The sequence below is a fragment of the Balaenoptera acutorostrata genome, chromosome 11 (genome assembly GCF_949987535.1).
Source record: "Balaenoptera acutorostrata chromosome 11, mBalAcu1.1, whole genome shotgun sequence".
NCBI lineage: Eukaryota > Metazoa > Chordata > Mammalia > Artiodactyla > Balaenopteridae > Balaenoptera > Balaenoptera acutorostrata.
In genome coordinates, this window is record NC_080074.1 from 6424249 (window position 1) to 6444044 (window position 19796).

The 19796-nt window shown below is 50.8% G+C and overlaps 1 protein-coding gene across 7 annotated transcripts in view; it reads left to right on the forward strand.

Annotated features, from left to right (window-relative positions):
• Window positions 1-1424: 1424 nt before the first annotated feature.
• The window catches only part of TTLL1 (TTL family tubulin polyglutamylase complex subunit L1), a 36878-nt gene continuing 18506 nt past the window's right edge, over window positions 1425-19796 (forward strand). For 2 of the 7 annotated variants that reach the window (XM_007189157.2, XM_007189161.2), the window contains exons 1-5: window positions 1425-1567; window positions 4933-4964; window positions 9594-9667; window positions 13003-13119; window positions 19271-19479. In XM_007189157.2, the coding sequence (XP_007189219.2) occupies window positions 13007-13119; window positions 19271-19479 (322 nt within the window). In that variant the 5' untranslated portion in view covers window positions 1425-1567; window positions 4933-4964; window positions 9594-9667; window positions 13003-13006. Of the gene's footprint in view, window positions 1568-1722; window positions 1793-4932; window positions 4965-9593; window positions 9668-10102; window positions 10207-13002; window positions 13120-19270; window positions 19480-19796 lie in introns of those variants that run through there. The other 5 variants (XM_057556145.1, XM_007189160.2, XM_007189159.2 and 2 more) reach the window with 5 other exon arrangements.

Sequence of the window (19796 nt, forward strand, 5' to 3'; positions counted from 1 at the left end):
AGGACATGGTAAGACATGTTAAACATCTTCCTAGGTGCTATTCACCTAGGAATTTAAACACTTTTCCACCCTTGAGAGATGGAGATCATTATTCCCATTTCTCCATGAAAAAACTGTAATTAAGAGGCTGGAGGCTTCCCTGGTGGCACAGTGGTTAGGAATCCTCCGGCCAATGCATGGTACATGGGTTCGAGCTCCAGTCCGGAGGATCCCACATGCCGTGGAGTAGCTGGGCCTGTGTGCCACAACTACTGAGGCCCACGCACCTGGAGCCCGTGCTCTGCAACAACAGGGGAAGCCACCGCAATGATAACCCCTGCACTGCAATGAAGAGGGCCCCCGCTCGCTGCAACTGGAGAAGGCCCACGCACAGTAACAAAGACCAAATGCAGCCATAAATAAATAAATAAATAAATAAACTTATTAAAAAAAAAAAAAAAGGCTGGGGTTTTCCCATGCCCAGACACCTAGAATATAACAGAGCAGGGATATAAATTCTGTTTCTCTTCTTTCATGCTGCCTTCAAGTACAATTTCATGGCTGACAGATGTCTGGGGTACATGCTCTTTTATTGTGTATTAATTCAACAAGTATTTGAGCAATTAGTATTTGTGCCTTTTCTTTTTTAAATAATCTTTCCAACAACCCTTCAATATAGGTGCTGTTGTTCCATTTACAGACAAGAAACTGAGGCAGGAGAAGTGACTGTGACCTGCCAAAAGCCACAAAGCTAGTAGATTTTGAAGCGAGGATTCAATCTAGGCCTGGCTTGTTTTTCTGGGTTTTTTGGCCACACGCGCGCGGCTTGTGGGATCTTAATTCCCCAACCAGTGACTGAACCCGCGCCCTCGGCAGTGAAACCGCGGAGTCCTAACCACTGGACCGCCAGGGAATTCCCCTGGCTTCAGTTTTAAATTTCTCACTAGGCTAGGCTGCCTCTTCCTAACAGAAGGCGTTTTAAATATCTAGTTTGAGGAACTAAACCTGTCCCACGCTCAGGGAACACTTCACCAATGAGGTTACCTTTGAGTAGGCCATTTATTGATTACTAGTTGCTGAGCACAACTTCTTATCCTTACAACAAACCCTACGAGGGAGGTGCTATGAACAGTCCTAGTTTTACAGATACTGAAGCTGAGCAGCAGAGGGGATAAAGAGCCGACTGGACCGAGCCGACTGGATGCCCCCGGCATCATACCGCTCTACCTCCCACTATTAGGCTCTATCCCGACCCCTCGCAACCTCATTTCTGGGCCCTGAAGGTTGCAAGGCTCCGGGGGGGGGTACGGCTGGCTCCTCGTAGGATCTCAGCGTCAGGCGTAGCGAGCCACCGGGATAGGGGTGTAGAGACCGGCAGGGAAAGTCTGACCCCGGAAGTAGTCGCGGCGCTGGCAGGGCCGCGTCTTCAGTTGCCAGGACGCCGCCCCGGAAGTAGAGCCCGTCCGCGCCGGGTAGCGGTTTGCGTCCTACTCTGAGCACCGAGTGGGGTTGGAGGCGGGGCCGGACCGCGGCGTGGGGCCGCCGTGCTCCGCGCTCCTGGGCGTTCCTCCGCACTGTGCGCCCACAGGTAGGTCCCGCCGCCGAGGCCGCCACCTCTGGGGACCGAGGGTGTGGCCGTGCTGGTGGGCGAGTGCGCATGCGAGAACAATTGTGGGCCTTGGTCTACGGGGCCGCAAAGGTGCGGCTTAGATGCTGCTCGCTGGACTCGCGTTCCCCGGGAAGCCTGCGCTGACCACTGTGCCCCTCTTCCTCCTCCGAGTTCCTGTGACTTAACTTGTGCCGCTCGATCCTTGTAATTGCATTCTTCTTATTATTGGTTATCCCAGAATTTCATTGCTCCTACGCTTTTTCATTCATTTGCAATCTGTATTGTTCCTATTGGCATCTTGCAGGGCGCGGTGTACCTGTGGCTAGAGCTCTGGACAGGAGACAGGAGATAAGTGTTCCCCGCCCTGCTCACCTCTCTCTGGGGCACTGTTTTCCCATCATTAGAGGGGGTGGGATGGTGGTAGCCATACACCCCTAGAGTAGCTGGGGCATTACAGGGGATTCATTCTAGACCTCAAAGTATCTGGTCGTTGTAAGCTGTTTGGAGGTTTGTTTGCAAAGTGGTTCTTTGTTCAGGAAATATTTAATGAGCACATTTGGGTGCTGGGTTGTGGCAGTACAAAAAGATTGACCCTGCCCTGCACTCAGGGAGTTACAGGCACTGGTAAACAGGTACGTGGAGCATGGGGGTGAGGAGACGGACAGGGCAACACAACTGCGACCGAATGCTGCAGGGCACTGATGTGAAGTCGTCATTTATATTGTTACTTTATTTAAAGGTGTCTCTTTTTGCCTTTTCAAAAAAGACTTAACTAGCTGGAAAAGAATGCAAGTGTCCAAGGATCCTGGCCTAGCTGGGACTTTATTGAAACTGATAGTGATCAAAGTGTCTGGGGTAAGGGGATGAGGGCGGAGACTGCTCCCATTTTCCAACGGCTGGACCCAGAAGAGTGAAGTGACTCCCATGAGTGTGAGTTCTTCCCCCCCACCCCCGCAGCCCCCCGCTGTTTCTCCTCAGAGGTGGTTCTGACTTTTGTCTGGGAGTAGTCATAACTCCAGGAGGTAAAAGGCCTCTTGGCAGAATTCTGTCCTCCTGGGGTTGTAGGCACAGAGATTTCCCAAGATGTTCCCTTGCTCAGCGGAAATCAGCTAAATTCCCGGCCTCCTATTTCTCAGCAGGGTAAAGCTGTGGAAGTGTTTATGGGTGACTGTTTCCAGGGTCTCCCCCTTGGGACTTACAGCCCCTGTAGGGCTGGGCTGCGCCTACTTCACTGCTTGGCACAAACAGTGCTTGTTTGATTGTGTGTGTGGAGGGAACTCACGTCTTTATTTTTGTTAATTCATCACATACTGGTTGAGAGCCTGCTGTTGCTAGACACTGTTCTGGGTGCTGGGGATTCAGGAGGAGATAAAGCGGAACAGCACTGCTGCTCACAATGTGACATATCTGTGTCAGACAGATGGTCACCAAGGAACCAAATACATGAACTAGACCAGGTCTTTTCTTTTTTTAAAAAATTAATTAATTTATTTATTTTTGGCTGCGTTGGGTCTTTGTTGCTGTGTGCAGGCTTTCTCTAGTTGCGGTGAGCGGGGGCTACTCTTCGTTGAGGTGCGCGGGCTTCTCATCGCGGTGGCTTCTCTTGTTGCGGAGCACGGGCTCTAGGCATGCAGGCTTCAGTAGTTGTGGCGCATGGACTCCATAGTTGTGGCTCGTGGGCTCTAGAGCGCAGGCTCAGTAGTTGTGGTGCATGGGCTTAGTTGCTCCGCGGCATGTGGGATCTTCCTGGACCAGGGCTCAAACCTGTGTCCCCTGCATTGGCAGGCAGATTCTTAACCACTGCGCCACCAGGAAAGTCCCTTTTTTAAAAAATTAAATTAAATTAAATTTATTTATTTATTTTTGGCTGCGCCAGGTCTTCATTGCATGCAGCACACGGGATCTTTGTTGCAGCATACGGACTTCTTAGTTGCGGCAGGCATGCGGGATCTAGTTCCCTGACCAGGGATCGAACCCGGGCCCCCTGCATTGGGAGCATGGAGTCTTACCCACTGGACCACCAGGGAAGTCTCATAGACCAGGTCTTTTCAAACTTGCGCTTGCATAAGAATCGCCTGAGAGCTTGTTAAGACAGAGATTCCTGGACCCTGCTCCCAAAGAGTCTGAATGTGTACACTCTTGTGTGCGCATGGCGGGCGCTGGAAGATTTGTATTTCTAACGAGCTCCAGGTTGTGATGCAGATGCTGCTGGTCCGCGGACCATGCTTTGAGTTGGCACCGACTAAACAGCTGTGTGCAACGTGAGCGCCACGGAGAAGTAAAGCGACAGCTCTGTAAAGGGGAAGGATTGAGGTTGGGAAGGCCACTCTGAGGAGCTGACCTTTGAGAAAGGGCCAGATGTGGGGGAAGAGCAAAGCCTTAAGACTGGATGCCGCTTGGTGGGTGTGAGGGGCCGAAAGAGGCTGGGGCCTGGAGAGGGAAGACAGGTGGGAAGGGTACTGGGAGACAGGGCCCGAGAGGCATGGGGGTCCCGGGTCACGCTGGGCCAGCCTTGCAGGCCATGGGTGGGCTGCTAGGTTTATTCTCAGTGCAGTGGGAAGCCGCTGCGGGCTTATGAGAGTGACAAGATTTGCTTTGTGTCTGAAAAGATTGGTCTGTGTTGCAATGGGGTGAGAATGGGACCAAGGAAGCCAGTTGTGGCCTGGATTGTGGGGATTCTGGGGAGAGACACAGACGGATCCGGAATTTTCTGGGGGTGGAGCGGGCATGATTTGCTGCTGGACTGGACTGATGGTTACTTCCTCCCCAGGACTGAGGTTGGATTTTGTTAGGTTGTTAAAGCACTTTGCTGCCGGGGCTGCCGCTGGTTGAACGCGTCTCTTGCCTTCCCTGGATCGGGACTGTCCAGGAGCACCTGGTCCCGGGTGGCTTTCCATCTCCCGTCACCCGCCTGGCACGGAGTGGCGTTCGGTGCCCAGTGGATGGATGAGATGGCCACCACTATTGGTGGCCCGGACGCCCAGGGATGTCCCAGCGGAAACCTGTTCTCAAGCTTGTGAAGATCCTGCTCACTTGCCCCAGGAGTGGGACCCACGGTGTTCTGGAAATAACCAGCAACCGTCTGGTTTCAGGATGGCTTTCCGAGGCTGCCATACCTCAGGTAGTGACAGCCCACGCTGACTCGAGGCTGTGAGCAGCGTGAGGACCAGCACATCACTCGCTGCTTTTCCTGATTAGGTTTTTATGATGCTCAGTTTTGAAAGTAGCCGACCCTGTGGCTTAAAATTCTGAGGCGTCAGTTCATATGAACCAGTAGAGAGGCAACGTGTCAAGTTCATCACATAATACCGCTAATTCCACTTTTTTTTTCTCTTCTGTTTTAGGAGGAAGTCACAGGAAAACAATCTAACCTCAGGTATTTATCTATTTACCTGATAAATAGATAAGGCTGAGTATTTCCTAGGGTTGGGAAGGCGTCAGCCCTGGTTTCTGTAATGTGGGAATTGGCCAGCTGGTTCCTTAGTCTGTTCTACAGATGATACCTGAGCCCCCTCATTGTGCCTGGCCCTGGCTGGGTGCTGGGGGACCCACCCCCTGCCCTGTGGGGTCGATGACGCCTGACAAGGGGGATGCATGTAATGACGGTTGGCACCCCGTGTGGGAGGGAGACTGTGCGGGTTGCCAAGGCAGCAGTCTCTGCTCTGCCTCTTGCTTTCCAAGCCCCACATTCCCGTCTGTAAATAGGGAGAGTACCTGCCTGCTGGCCTCAGGTGAGCTGTAACCAGGTACCCAGTAGAGAAGGATCTACACACACCGCCCAGCCCGGGGCCTGATGCGTCCTGGTGTTCGGGAAGTGGTAGCTGTTGTTTCAGCGATGATAGAAGTACGTACTCACTTGCTGTGTGAGGGCGGGGCCCGGCACGCCTGCCGGGAGGAGGAGCTGGAAAGGAGGCACGTGCAGAGCCGAATCAGGGGCAGCTTCAGGGTGAAGCTCTTTCTGCCTGATGCACTTGTTTCAAACCCAGTTGACTGTTCGGAGAACCTGCTGTGTGCCAGGTCCACGCCCACCTGACCTTGCGGTAATCCCAGCAGCACCGCCCAGGAGCTGTCACTTACATTCTTTTTTTTTTTTTTTAACATTTTATTGGAGTATAATTGCTTTACAGTGGTGTGGTAGTTTCTGCTTTGTAACAGAGTGAATCAGTTCTTTCCCATTTATTTCACTGGGGAGGCTGAGGCCCGGAGAGGACATGCCAGGATCCACAGCTGCTCCGTGGCTCAGACGCGTCTCTAAGCGAACTAGGTCTCTAAGCCTCAGGTGTGGAGGGAACTGCCGTCCCTCCTTTGGCTCTTCCCAAGGCTGCCTTTTCATCTGCTCTCAGTGGTGGTTTCCACATTGATTTGGGGCATTTCTGAAAAGAGGTTCTTTTAAAGGAGAGGGGGCCTTACTTCATTTTTTCCTTTTTTAACCGTAAATGACTCTCTTGTCTTCTTGCTCAGCACTTTACTATGCCCTGTTCCCCAAATATATATATGTAAACCTCCTTATGGGTGTAAATTTCTCAGTCTTCATTTTTCCCTAGTGTTTAGGATGGTCGTCTCTTGTATTAGTTTCCTCGGTCTGCGGTATCAAAGTGCCCCAAACTGGGTGGCGCAGTGAGGCCACAAGCCTGAAATCAAGGTGTTGGCAGAGCCGTGCTCTCTCTGAAGATTCTAGGGGAGGGTTCCTTGCGGCTTCTAGTTTCTGGGAGCCCCAGGCATTTCTTGGCTCGTTGCAGCATTACCTCCGATCTCTGCCTCCGTCTGCACATGGCTGCCTTCCCTCTGTCTGTCCGTCCTTGTGTCTTCACAAGGCGTTCCCTGCCTGTGTGTCTGTGTCCAACTTTCCATCTCATAAGAGTACCTGTCATTGGATTAAGGCTGACCCGAATGACCTCATCTTAACTGCAAAGACCCTACTTTGACCAAATAAGGTCATGTTTACAGGTACCCGGGTTAGGACTTCAATGTATCTTTTCAGGGGCACAGTTCAACCCATAACATCTCCAGGGAAGCGATGAGTCAGGTTCCAAGGACCCAGCCTTGAGGACTTGTCCATTCAGTCACTCACACAACAAGGAGTCATTGTTTGCGTCTCATGTGCTGAAGGGCTGGAGATAATGGGGTCGGGCAAATGAACTGTGGGGTTCGCTGCAAATGCTCCCCTTTAAATCTAGAATCAGTGGGCTGAGAGGGAAATGGTGACTACGAGAGTCCCTCGCCTCACACATTTATGGAAGGAACGTACATAAAGAACTGAAATGCAAGGTGGGAAGTTCTGAGTGCCGGCAAGGATGGCAGGAAGGGTCTGCAGGGGGTCCTGAGGAGGGAAACACTAATTCCAGTGAAGGCGATGAGAATGGCCCCCTGGGGGAAGTGGCCTTTGACCTGTTCCCCGCGTGGTTGGTGGAGCTGGATAAAGAGCAGCAGAGAGAGGCGTTCAGATGGAGGGACAGCACGGGCACAGGTTCGCGGGTGAGCGCGTGAGCACAGAGCAGCAGAGGGGGGTGCGTTCAGCCAGAGCAAGGGCTGCGTGAAGTGAAGGGGTGGCCTGGCAGCTTGGGAAGGTCAGCGGGAGCCAATAAGTAATTAATTCAGAAGTACTTATCACGACAAGAGAGGAACCCAAGGCATCCTCCGTTGGGCACTTAAACAGAAGACGCCATCCACCGAATATTCTGGTTAGTTATCATTTGGCTATATTCATAAACTGTTAGAACACCTCTTGATCTTGTGCTGTGTACATTTCGTCTGTATATTAATGTTTTTTCTAATTTTTAATTTTTTGGCTGTGCTGCATGGCATGTGGGATCTTAGTTCCCCAACCAGGGGTCAAACCCGTGCGCCCTGCATTGGAAGCGTGGAGTGTTAACCACTGGACTGCCAGGGAAGTCCCTAATTTTTTTTTTCTTTTTAATTTATTTTTGGCTGCATTGGGTCTTAGTTGTAGCGTGCGGGCTCTTCTTTGTGGCACATGGGCTCTGTAGTTTGTGGCACACGGGCTCTCTAGTTGAGGCGCGCGGGCTCAGTAGTTGCAGCGCGCGGGCTTAGTTGCCCCGCGGCATGTGGGATCTTAGTTCCCCGACCAGGGATCGAACCTGCATCCCCTGCCTTGGAAGGTGGATTCTTAACCACTGGACCACCAGGGAAGTTCCCCTAATTTTTAAAAAATTTTATTGAAGTATAGTTGATTTACGATGTTGTGTTAAATTCTGCTGTGCAGCAAAGTGTTTCAGTTATACATGCATATATTCATTTTCATATTTATTTATAGTATGGTTTATCACAGGATATTGAATATATTTAGTTCCCTGTGCTATACAGTAGGACCTTGTTGTTTATCCATTCTATATATAGTAGTTTGCATCTGCTAATCCCAAACTCCCAATCCTTCCCTACCCCACCCCCTCTCCCTTGGCAACCACAAGTCTGTTCTCTATGTCTGTGAGTCTGTTTCTGTTTCATAGATATGTTCATTTGTGTCATATTTTAGATTCCACATATAAGTGATATCGTATGATATCTGTCTTTCTCTTTCTGACTTACTTCGCTTAGTATAATAATCTCTAGGTCCATCCATGTTGCTGCAAATGGCATTATTTCATTCTTTTTTATGGCTGAGTAATACTCCATTGTATATACATACCACATCTTCCTTATCCATTTATCTGTTGATAGATATTTAAGTTGTTTCCATGTCTTGGCTATTGTAAATAGTGCTGCTATGAACGTTGGTGTGCATGTATCTTCTCAAATTATATTAGTTTTCTCCAGATATATGCCCAGGAGTGGGATTGCAGGATCATATGGCAACTCTGTTTTTAGTTTTTTGAGGAACCACCATACTGTTTTCCATAGTGGCTGCACCAATTTACATTCCCACCAACAGTGTAGGAGGGTTCCCTTTTCTCCACACCCTCTCCAGCATTTGTTATCTGTAGACTTTTTGATGATGGCCATTCTGACTGGTGTGAGGTGTTACCTCGTTGTAGTTTTGATTTGCATTTCTCTAGTAATTAGCAATGATGAGCATCTTTTCTTGTGCCTGTTGGCCATCTGTATGTCTTCTTTGGGGAAATGTCTATTTAGGTCTTCTGCCCATTTTTTGATTGGGTTGTTTTTTTTTGTTGTTGTTATTGACTTGTATGAGCTCTTTGTATATTTTGGAAATTAAGCATTTGTCAGTTGCATCATTTGCAAACATTTTCTCCCAGTCCATAGGTTGTCTTTTCATTTTGTTTATGGTTTCCTCTGCTGTGCAAAAGCTTATGTTTGATTAGGTCCCATTTGTTTATTCTTGCTTTTATTTCTATTGCCTTGGGAGACTGACCTAAGAAAACTGGTACAATTTATGTCAGAGAATGTTTTGCCTATGTTCTCTTCTATGAGTTTTTTGGTGTCATGTCTTATATTTAAGTCTTTAAGCCATTTTGAGTTTATTTTTGTGTATGGTGTGAGGGTGTGTTCTAACTTCAGTGATTTACATGAGGCTGTCCAGCTTTCTCATCACCACTTGCTGAAGAGACTGTCTTCTGCATTGTATATCCTTGCCTCCTTTGTCAAAGATTAATTGACCATAGGTATGTGGGTTTATTTCTGGGCTCTCTAATCTTTTTTTTTTTTTTAAATACATTTATTTTTTTATTTTTGGCTGCGTTGGGTCTTCGTTGCTGCGCGTGGGCTTTTCTCTAGTTGCGGCGAGTGGGGGCTACTCTTCGTTGTGGTGCACAGGTTTCTCTTGTTGCGGAGCACGGGCTCTAGGCACACGGGCTTCAGTAGTTGTGGCTCGCGGGCTCTAGAGCGCAGGCTCGGTAGTTGTGGCGCACGGGCTTAGTTGCTCCGCGGCATGTGGGCTCTTCCTGGATCAGGGCTCGAACCCACATCCCCTGCACTGGCAGGCAGATTCTTAACCACTGTGCCACCAGGGAAGTCCCTGGGCTCTCTATTCTATTCCATTGATCCATATGTCTGTTTTTGTGCCAATCATTTGTGTATTTTATTTTAGGTAAGAATCCGAGTCAAAATTTGGTGAAACTGAAGAGAAATTGGACGTTCCCGTTGGCTCCATAAGTACCTATGGTAGGTCTGGGCTGAGATGTTTTCCTTGGTGACCCCTCATCCACACAGCAGGTGGAGGAGGCAGGGGGCCGAGAGGAAACCCACCCTTCTCGGAGGCTCCATTTCCTGCTCAGTAAAGTGAAGATGAGAATATTTGCCCCATCGGCCTTATTGGGTTTAGGATTGTACCCTTGGAAGCATTTTCAGACTATTTTATGACTGAAGCACAGCACACATATAAAGTACGGCCTTTATCATTATTCTGCATTGTTGCTCTTACTTCTGCGTCATCTCCAGGTGGGAGGTGTGGCGGGAGTGAGGTCGCCCAGTGAGACTGGCATTTGAAGTGCAGGGTGTGGGTTGTGGTGTAGGCGCTACCTGGCTTGGGGGTGATTCTCACCGAAATCCTGTGTCTGCAGTTGGACTCTAGGGGGCAGAGTACGAGCAGGATTGGTCAGGGATGCAGGGCTGTTCAGACTGAAATCAAATACAGGCCAACCTCAGACATAACTGCAGATTCCGGTCCAGACCACCGCAGTGAAGCGAATTATCGCAAGAAGGCAAGTCACATGAGTTTTTTAGTTTCCCGCTGGATTTAAAAGTTGTCTTTACACTGTACTGCAGACTGTATTGGGAGTTAGCAACTTGTCTAAAAGAGGTACATGCCTTAACTAAAAAATACTTTATTGCTAAAAAATGGTAACCATCACCTACACCTCCAGTGAGTTATAGTAGTAACACCAAAGATCACTAGATCACAGATCACCGTAGCACATACATAATAATGAAAAAGTGTGAAATATTACAAGAATATTGTGACACAGAGACATGAAGTGAACAAATACTGTTGGAAAAATGGTGCCGACAGACTTGCTCGATGCAGGGTTGCCACAAAACTTCAATTTGTAACATGCAGTATGTGCAAATCACCCGTGGTGAAAAAGTAAATTCCCCTCAGCAGTCGGCCTGGACAGTGCAAGTGGGTGTGAGGCGTGTGGGGTTTGCTCCGGTACAGGCGTGAGTTACCGGCACACGGGGACGCGGCTTCTGTGGTGCTGCTGCCATCATTTCCGTGTGGTCGCTGCTGACCTGCACGTGGGTCATGACCGATCAGTTAGCAGCCTTATGTGGCTGTCATGTGGCACTTAGAGTTTGCAGAGAGCGGTTCCATTTATTCCTCACTGTGACCCTGTGGGCGTTGTCATCATCCTGATGAAGGCCAAGTTCACAGAGGGAAGGGATGGGCTGTGTGGAAAGAGGTTTAGAGTAGGGTCACCCTAGGTTTGGCTCAAGCCACCATCAGTCCCTTTGGTCTGTTCTTACACAGGCTCTTAACCTTTGAGCCTCAGCTTCCTCATCTGAAAACCGGGGATGATGACAGTAGTATGAGATGTTTCCTGAGCGCTTCCTTATGTGCCAGGCACTGTTCTCGGTGCTTTACATGTGTTCACTCATTTACTTCTCACTCCAACCTATGACATGGGTAGATACTGTTGTTATCCCCATTTTACAGAGGGGGAAACAAGTTCAGAGAGGTTAAGTAACTTGCCCAAAGTCACACAGCTAGTGAGTGGTGGAGCTGGGCCTCAAACCCAAGTTCCGGGACCTATGCTTGACCACAGTCCCGCCTCGATGACACTACCCGCCTCGCTGGGCAGCGCGAGGAGGGAGTGGGCTGACGCTGGGTGGAAGCACCCCGAGAATCCTGGTGGATTCTATCATGAGAGTGTCTTCGCTTTTCCTCTCCCAGGCAACACATACCTGGATCCCCGTCTCTTCGTCCCATGCCTTTTCTGCCCTGTTAAGTTGCCCCAAATGTGAAGCTATTACAAGTCCATGGGGGAGGTGCCTCCTTTCATAAAAGGCCCTCGAGGCTCATCAGGTCCCCTGGCTTTCAAGCCCAGTTTTTCACGGAAGCCCTTCTTCCTGAAAACCCTTCACCTTCTGTGAAGAGGTACACAGAAGTGTAACAAATGCAGCCCTCTCTGGTCGGAGCTGGGGTGGGAGCCTGGAATCCTGGACTGCCCCAGCAGTTTGAAAACCAGAATTCAAAGGAGGAAACAAGTCCAGAAACTTTCTCAAAGTCACATGGTGGTACTGACAGGCCTGTGACCACAGTCACTCATTCTCTCTGAAGTGATCATTTGCTGCATGCCAGGCACGGTGCCAGGCCCTGGGCACAAAGCAGTGACAAAGAAAGCCAGCTCCTGCTCTCTAGCAAGGACAGAACTGCAGGGTGCCAAGGGGCCGTGTAGCTGGTCTGGAGAGTCAGAGAGGCTTTGTGGAGGAAGTGACATTCACTTATGCTGGCAGACGAGTGGCCAGTAGCTTGGCCAGGCAGAGCACGGCGGAGTACTGCAGGCAGAGCATGAGCCAAGGCCCTGAGGTAGAAGAGGAGGTGGGCAGAGAAGTCCAATGTGGCAGGAACAGCGGGTGAGGGAGAAGGTGGCACAAGATGTACCTGGAAAAGCAGATGAGGGCCAGGGGGCTGCGTATTTTAAGTACAGTGAGAGCCACGTTGCTTGTTCACCGGGATTGATGTGGTCAAACACTTAATATCACCCACAGTTAGGGACTTCCCTGGTGGTCCAGTGGCTAAGACTCCGTGCTGCCAATGCAGGGGGCCCGGGTTCGATCCCTGGTCGGGGAACTAGATCCCGCATACATGCCGCAACTAAAAAGATCCCGCGTGCCGCAACTGAGACCCGGCGCAGCCAAAATAAATAAACAAATAGATAAATATTAAAAAAACAAAAATATCACCCACAGTTAAAGAGAGTGAATTGGTGTAGCGAATCGGGAAGCAGCAGGGAGATAGGCAGGACTTGAGGGGACGGGGGTTGCCCAGACTGGGGCGAGTCCTCCCACCCGCCCGTCAGAAGTCAGCTCCAGGGTCCCCGCTCAGGGCAGCCTTCCCAGCTGCCTCCGCTCTCACCGTGGTGCCTGTCCTTGTGCCTCTCCTCGTGGCTCCAGTCGCAGCTGCCATTCAGCTTGTGTTGCCTTTATTTCCCGCTTAACCAGGATTCTCAGTCTCCGCACAACTGGCCTTCGGCGCTGGATGCTCTGTTGGCGGGGGCCGGGGCGGGGCATCCTCTACGTCGGAGGGTGTTGAGCAGTGTCCCTGGCCTCCGCTCACCAGATGCCAGAAGCATCCCTCACCCCCAGTCCTGACAAGCAAAGTGCCTCCAGGCGTTGCCATATGTCCCCCGGGGGTTGACCTGCGCTGACTGAGAGCCACCGTGGGGAGGACTGAGCTGGGGGTGGGGGACGTCTGCTCACCTTGTGTAGAGGACTCCTTTGGGCGAAGGGACTTGAGTTGTTAAGTTTCATGGTTCCAATAAGGTGATCTCTTCCAGGATTATGGCAGGAAAAGTGAAATGGGTCACTGATATCGAGAAGTCGGTGCTGATAAATAACTTTGAAAAGAGAGGATGGGTCCAAGTGACAGAGAACGAGGACTGGAATTTTTACTGGTAAGTATAAACCAGGGTTTGGTTGTCTTGCAGAGCCCGTTTGTCAGCGTGGTTAATCCCGTACCGGTGCACGGACTGTCCTGTGCAGGCGCCTCCACACCATCGTGCCGCCTCCCCCTTACACTTTTCTCGTCCCGGGCCCTTCGTGCGCGCGGGGAGAAGGCCCTGGGTTAGTATACGTGGCGGAGTGTCCCACGCTCCTGGTTATCAGGAAGTCCCGGGATGTCTCAGCACGGCTGAGTGTGGTTACACGGCAGTGGGAACTTGGGTGAGAAACAGAGCCCCACCCGCCTCCAGTTCGTGCTGGTCACAGTGGTGCCCCGTTGCCTGGCACCTCGGGGAGGTCAGCATCCTCCGGGGTGGGGTGGGGAGGAGGATGGGGAAAGGACTGTGGGGAGGGCTTGGTGCTTCCTTTCACCTCCCTCTCGTTAGGCCAGGAGGGTGCTGGCTGGACTGACTGAGAAACCATGGAAAGGCGAGTTAGGCTAGAAAAGCAGGGTGTGGGCACTGAGTCCCGGGTGGTACCCACCCAGCCAGGAGCCTGGAGTCTTCCTAGACTCCTCTCCCCGCCTTTCACTTCCTCAGGGTGAGGTCCTGTGTCCTCCTTGGTCCAGGCCTGGTCTGCTCCCTCCCTCGGGGCGGCCTCCACATCCCTGCTGGGTTACTCAGCCAAACACTTCGCCGACCCTGTGCAGCTCCTGGGTCCAGAGCGCTGCAGTGAACCTTTGAGGGGGCAGGGGGCCAGTGGGGGCACACATCGGGGTCGGCAGGGGCTTTGTCACCCTGTACATCCCCCCACCCCAGACTCACTCTCCCTGCCGCCACCTTGAGAGATGTTACTCGGCTTCTCTCAGCCACTTCTCCTCCCCCCGACTCCCCTACTCCCCGCCAGTGCAGCAGGCTGCACGTTTTCCCCTGTTGACCCACTGCTGAAACTATCTTTCTTTTCCATCTTTGTACGTGCTTTGCTTTCTAAGCCGCCTCAGCCCCCCATTTGGAGACGCAGTGCATCCAGGAGTTACATGTCCAGACCCTGGAGCCAGAGCCACGCGTGGCTTCAGCCCTGGCTCCTCCACTGCCGTCTGTGTGGCTGTTAGCAGAGGACTTGGCCTCTCTCTGCAAACACCGTTGTTTGAGGTTTCAAGGAAGCAGCGAAGCACAGAACTCGGGGCAGGGCCTGGCGCGTGGCGGGCGCCCCATCAGCGCGTGCCGTCACTGTCCTTTGTGCACCAGCGCACCTGCCCTGGAAGCCACCTCTGCCTCTCGCGCCCTCCCGGGCTGCTCTCTTCAGGTGCCGTGGCAGCAAATGCTGAGTGCCGTGATTTGTGATTTCCCGGCCTGTCCCCTCTTCCAGTGTCACTGTGAACTCCTGGAGAAAGAGGACCTGGCCTGGCTTATCCCAGCATCCCCGGAGCCTGGCCGGGCCTGGGCATGGAGTAGGCAGCACCCAGCCTCCAGCTCCAGCGGTGGATGGAGAGATGACCCTAGCTTTGCTTCTGACAGCAGTGAAGTCACCTGCCCTTTAAACTGCAGCCTGGGAACTCCCTGGCGGTCCAGTGGTTAGGACTCTGCGCGTTCACTGCCGAGGGCCTGGGTTCGATCCCTGGTTGGGAAACTAAGATCCCACAAGCCAGGCAGCATGGCCAATAAACAAACAAACAAACAAACTGCAACCTAATTTCCCTTCAGGAGCGTGGACTGCAGAGAGGGAGGGCGTTTATGGAGTAGTTCAGTGCCTGTGTATGGTTTAGTGTCAAGTTTACGTTCTTTCTTCTCAAAGGTAAAGTGAAATCCTTTATCCAGAGCCCTGTTTCATGGGAGCTCTGAAAAGAAGGCTGAACAGGACAGTATTTTGTACTTGCTGTTTTGTGTCCCACTGCCCAGTGCTGTGGGCCCAGCAGAACTCAGCGCATTCTTTCGGCTTCTCTGGGCAGCTGGTTACATGCCAGGGATGGGGGATTTGAGTGCTTGCTTCTTCATGCCGAGAAGCGTTTTGGAGCTCTTCTTAACCAACAAGAGAATGACAGAGAGAAGAAAAGAGCTAAACAGTATGATAAGTTTGGATATTTGAGATATCTTGAGAGCTCATGCTTTAAGCACTAAGTGTCCTGTCGAGTCTTAAAAATTGGTTAGGGAAGAATACTGGAAACAACTAAACATTAACTGGTTGGGGAAAGGTGAATAGATTAACCAAGTGGATTACGGTACAGCCATTGAAATAATTGTGACGATTATAAAGCAGTTTGGGAAACTGAATAACAGTAAGTGTGAAGAAAAACATATTACGAAATTGTATTTGTATTCTGATAACAACTATGCAAAAGCAGCTTGCATGTGGGCAGGAAGTAGAAGGAAAGTGAAACAGGTGAACACTGGCTCTCCCGGAGGGGGTGTATGGGTTATCCATTGACAAACTGATGGTGAGTAACAAACACCACAAACTTAGGGGCTTGAAACAACAACCATTTTTTGCTGCACATGAGTTTGTGGGTTTGGCTGAGCGGTTCTTTCGGTCTGGCAGAACTTCACTGTTCCTGCCTGGGCTCACTCACACATCTACTGTCACCTGGCGGGTCATGTGGGGCTTGGCTGGTCTAGGATGCCTTTGGCTAGGACGACAGGGGCTTCTCTCCACAAATCTCTCACATCCCTCCAACCGGCTAGCCTGGGCTTGTGGTGGTGTCGGGGGCCCAAGAGGGAGGTGGTAGCTCTCAAGGCCTTTCGGGGCTAGTCTCAGAAATGGTACACCATCACCTCTGCCCTTCTTTTTGGCCAAAGAAAGGCATTAGGTCAGCCCCGATTCAAGAGGAAATATATTTTACCTCCTGATGGGAGTTGAGGGGTGGACAATTGGGACCCTTTTTACAATCAGGCTACACAGTAGGTGAACATTTATTTACAACAAAAGGTCCTTTGCTCCTTGGAGAAATGCCTGATGCTGGGCCTCAGGAAGAAATGTACAAGGTGAGCTCGGAATAGCTTGTCTTATGGGAAAGCAAGGACGTCGTCGAGGCCTGCTGGATTCACGTTAATAAAACTCAGGAGACAACTTGCAGGGTTCCTTCTGCCCAAAATAGGGACAACTAGAGCTTCCGTAAGAATAATTACAGCAGACTGAAACTCATGAATCATGTTTGAATCTATGAGTTCATAAAAATGCCCCCCAAAAGAACTGAAACGGAACAAAACCCCACATAATTTGTGGCACGTTAAAATGGCCACAGCGTTTTTGACACCACTTCCCTCTGCAGATGGGGTCTTCGTTCCCCTCCTCCTGACCTTGGGTGGGCTCTGTGACTGCTTTGGCCAGTGGGATGCGGTCAGTGTGACCCAGGCCTTAGGAAGCCAGCAGCTTCCTCCTCCTGTGTGGGAACCCCCGGCGGGAGCCCCGAGCTGCCACGTGAGAAGCCTGACCGTCCCGGGACCGTCGTGCTGGAGAGGTTGCAGCTGCGCCCACCTTCCAGCCGTGCCTGCCAGGGTGCCAGATGTGGAAGAAGCCTTCTCGGGGCCCCCAGGCCAGCCGGCTGAATCCCACCCAGCGACCTCAGCTGAGCCCTGCCCAAGTTCTTGACCCACAAAACCTCGAGATATCATAAAATGGTGGTTGTCTTAAGTAGCTAACGTTGGGTAATTGTTTTGCAGGGACAGGTTCCCAGGACACGGCTCATCACACGTCTGCGGGTGGTAGGGAACCGGCTCACTGTTTTGAAAACTGGTAAAGGGAAAGAATCACACACTTACTCAGTCTTCCCTGTAGGAACCATTCATGGGTTATCTAAATTGTTGACGCAGGGAAGTTTCTCCTTGTAGAAATATTCCTGCCAATAAATGAAGGAGGAATGAAAAAGGAGAATTTCACCGTTTTGCAACCCCTCACGACATAAGGATCTACGGCTGTGCAGGACGGAGGCCGCTGACCACAGGACAATAGGACACTTAAGTGTGGCTGGTCCAGATAGAGGTGTATGTGCTGGAGTGTGACGTACGCTCCCGTTTTAGCACGAAGAAACAAATGTAAAATTCCTCATCACAAATTTTTATGTTGGTAATATGTTGAAATGATAATATTTTGGATATATTAGGTTAAATAAGATACATTAAAATTACTTTCACCTCTTTCCTTTAACTTTTTTTTTTTTTTTTGGCTGCGTTGGGTCTTCGTTGCTGCGTGTGGGCTTTCTCTAGTTGCGGCGAGTGGGGGCTACTCTTCGTTGCGGTGCGCGGGCTTCTCATTGTGGTGGCTTCTCGTTGCAGAGCACGGGCTCTAGGCGCGTGGGCTTCAGTAGTTGTGGCGTGTGGGCTCAGTAGTTGTGGCGCACGAGCTTAGTTGCTCCGCGGCATGTGGGATCTTCCTGGACCAGGGCTTGAACCCGTGTCCCCTGCATTGGCAGGCGGATTCCCAACCACTGTGCCACCAGGGAAGTCCCTCTTTAACTTTTGTTTTAATGTGACTACTAGAAAATTCACTATGTGACTCAACTGTGGGTCACATTCTGTTTCTATTGGGCGGTGCAGCTGATTAGTCACTGACATCCCGAAGGGAGAGGCTCTCCGGCTGGATGCCACCCCGGGACGCAGCTCTGCCCCCATCGGCCTGCAGCTCTTCAGACCTCTAGGTCTGCCTCCCAACTTACAGGAAGTACAGGGCCCTGGGGAGCATGATAAATAAGGAAGCTGTGAGAACCCCTACCTGGTGTCTTCAACAAATAAACTGCATAGAAAAAAATTAAGGAGGGGTGGGGGAGAATGTATAGATTTAAAGAGATGTGTGAGAGAGAGAACAACTAATCAGAAGGCCTGGCCCTTATTTGCAAAAGTTGTAAAAAAATATTTATCAGACAACTGGGGAGATTTGAACACTGAGTAATATTTGATGATATTTAGGAATTACTGCTCCTGGGACTTCCCTGGCGGTCCAGCGGTTAAGACTCTGCACTTCCACTGCAGGGGGCACGGGTTCGATCCCTGGTTTGGGAACTAAGATCCTGCAAGCTGCGTGGTGCAGGCAAAAAAAAAAACAAAATGGAATTGGCTGTGCTCCTTTTTTTTTTTTAAGTTGTGATAACAGTATAAAATAGGATATCATATAATATAAAAAGGAGTCTTTAACTGTTAGAGATTCTAACAGGAATATTTTGGATGAAATGATATGGTATCTGGGAAGTGCCTCAAGATAAGCCAGTGCTGTGAGGTACAGGCTAAGCAAGCCTGGCCTCGTGGTGACTGTTGAAGCTGGATTACGGGGTTCTGTTACACTTTTCTCTATACTCCTTCGTGTGTTTGAGCTTTCCCATAATAAAAAGGTTTTTTTTTTTTAATCCTTTTTGTTCTGATGATTATGGAATCAAAAGAAACCCTCTGGTTGGTGCTATGGGGAGGGGGCGGGTTGGGGGCAGGGAGTACAGAGAGGACCTTGTCTTGTCTTGTGACTCCAGGACTCCCTTGTGGATGCCAGCCCTTCCGTCCTTCCTGCTTCTCTGGGAGGGGGCTAGGGAAGTCAGACAGATGTGGCAGGGAGACTGGCTTTCTTTGAGGATGAGAAGGAATCCATTTCTCTTTCAACTCTCATTTCACTGGGGGCTCCGCAGTTTAGCTGGCCTGTCAGGGGTCTCTCCAAGAATGTCACATGCCAACTCAGGGTCCTTAAATAACCCCTGTTTTTTTGTTGTTTGTTTTTAATTTTTTGGGTTTGTCACGTGACACGCGGGATCTTAGTTCCTGACCAGGGATGGAACCTGCCCCCCTTGCAGTTGAAGCACGGACTCTTAACCACTGGACCACCAGGGAAGTCCCTGGGGTTTTGGTTTTAGGGGGTCCCTGTCCTTCCTGACTTTGGGCGCAGATATTGAGTCAATGAGTTTCCTGACTTCAGAGTGTGACTTTCATTAGTTTGGTATCCAAATCAATGTTATCATTAACTGATAAACATTTATTGAGCATCTACTCTGTGCCAGAGGGTACAACCAATCAGGGCAGAGAGTCAAAACAGCCCCTGCCTCAGATAGTTGAGGTTCAGTCAGCGGACACACAGCCTGCCGCTGTGGGCCAGGCACCTCCTGGCTCGGTGCCGGCTGGGGACGACACCCGCCTCCACGTGGACACATTCTGAGCTTCCGTCCTGCACACCCCTTAAGCTGTGCTTCTCTTTCAGGATGAGTGTGCAAACCATCCGCAATGTTTTTAGTGTCGAAACTGGCTACCGGCTCTCAGATGATCAAATAGTCAACCATTTCCCGAACCACTATGAACTGACGCGGAAGGATCTGATGGTGAAAAACATCAAGAGATACAGGAAAGAGCTGGAGAAGGAAGGGAGTCCTTTGGCAGAGAAGGACGAAAGTGGGAAATACCTCTACCTGGGTTTGTGTCCTTTCCACCGGCCTCACGTTTTAAATAGATAGTGGAGTATTTTCCAGGGGCACAAGACCGCGAGATGGTGCCTGTTGGCTTCGAGGGGTGAACGTGTTTGTGGGCACCTCTTTCATTCCAGGCGTCTCCAGAGTTGGGGGAGGGGGCTCCACTTGGAATCTGAGTTTGTGTGAGTGCCTTGGGAATGTGCACGGGAGGTGGTGGGCATGGGGGACACTCCCTGAGTTACAGACTGCCAGGAGGGGTCGTTACTGTGTCCAGCAATGCCTGGGGAGTGCAGTGCATCCCTGCCCCGCCTGGTGAGAAAA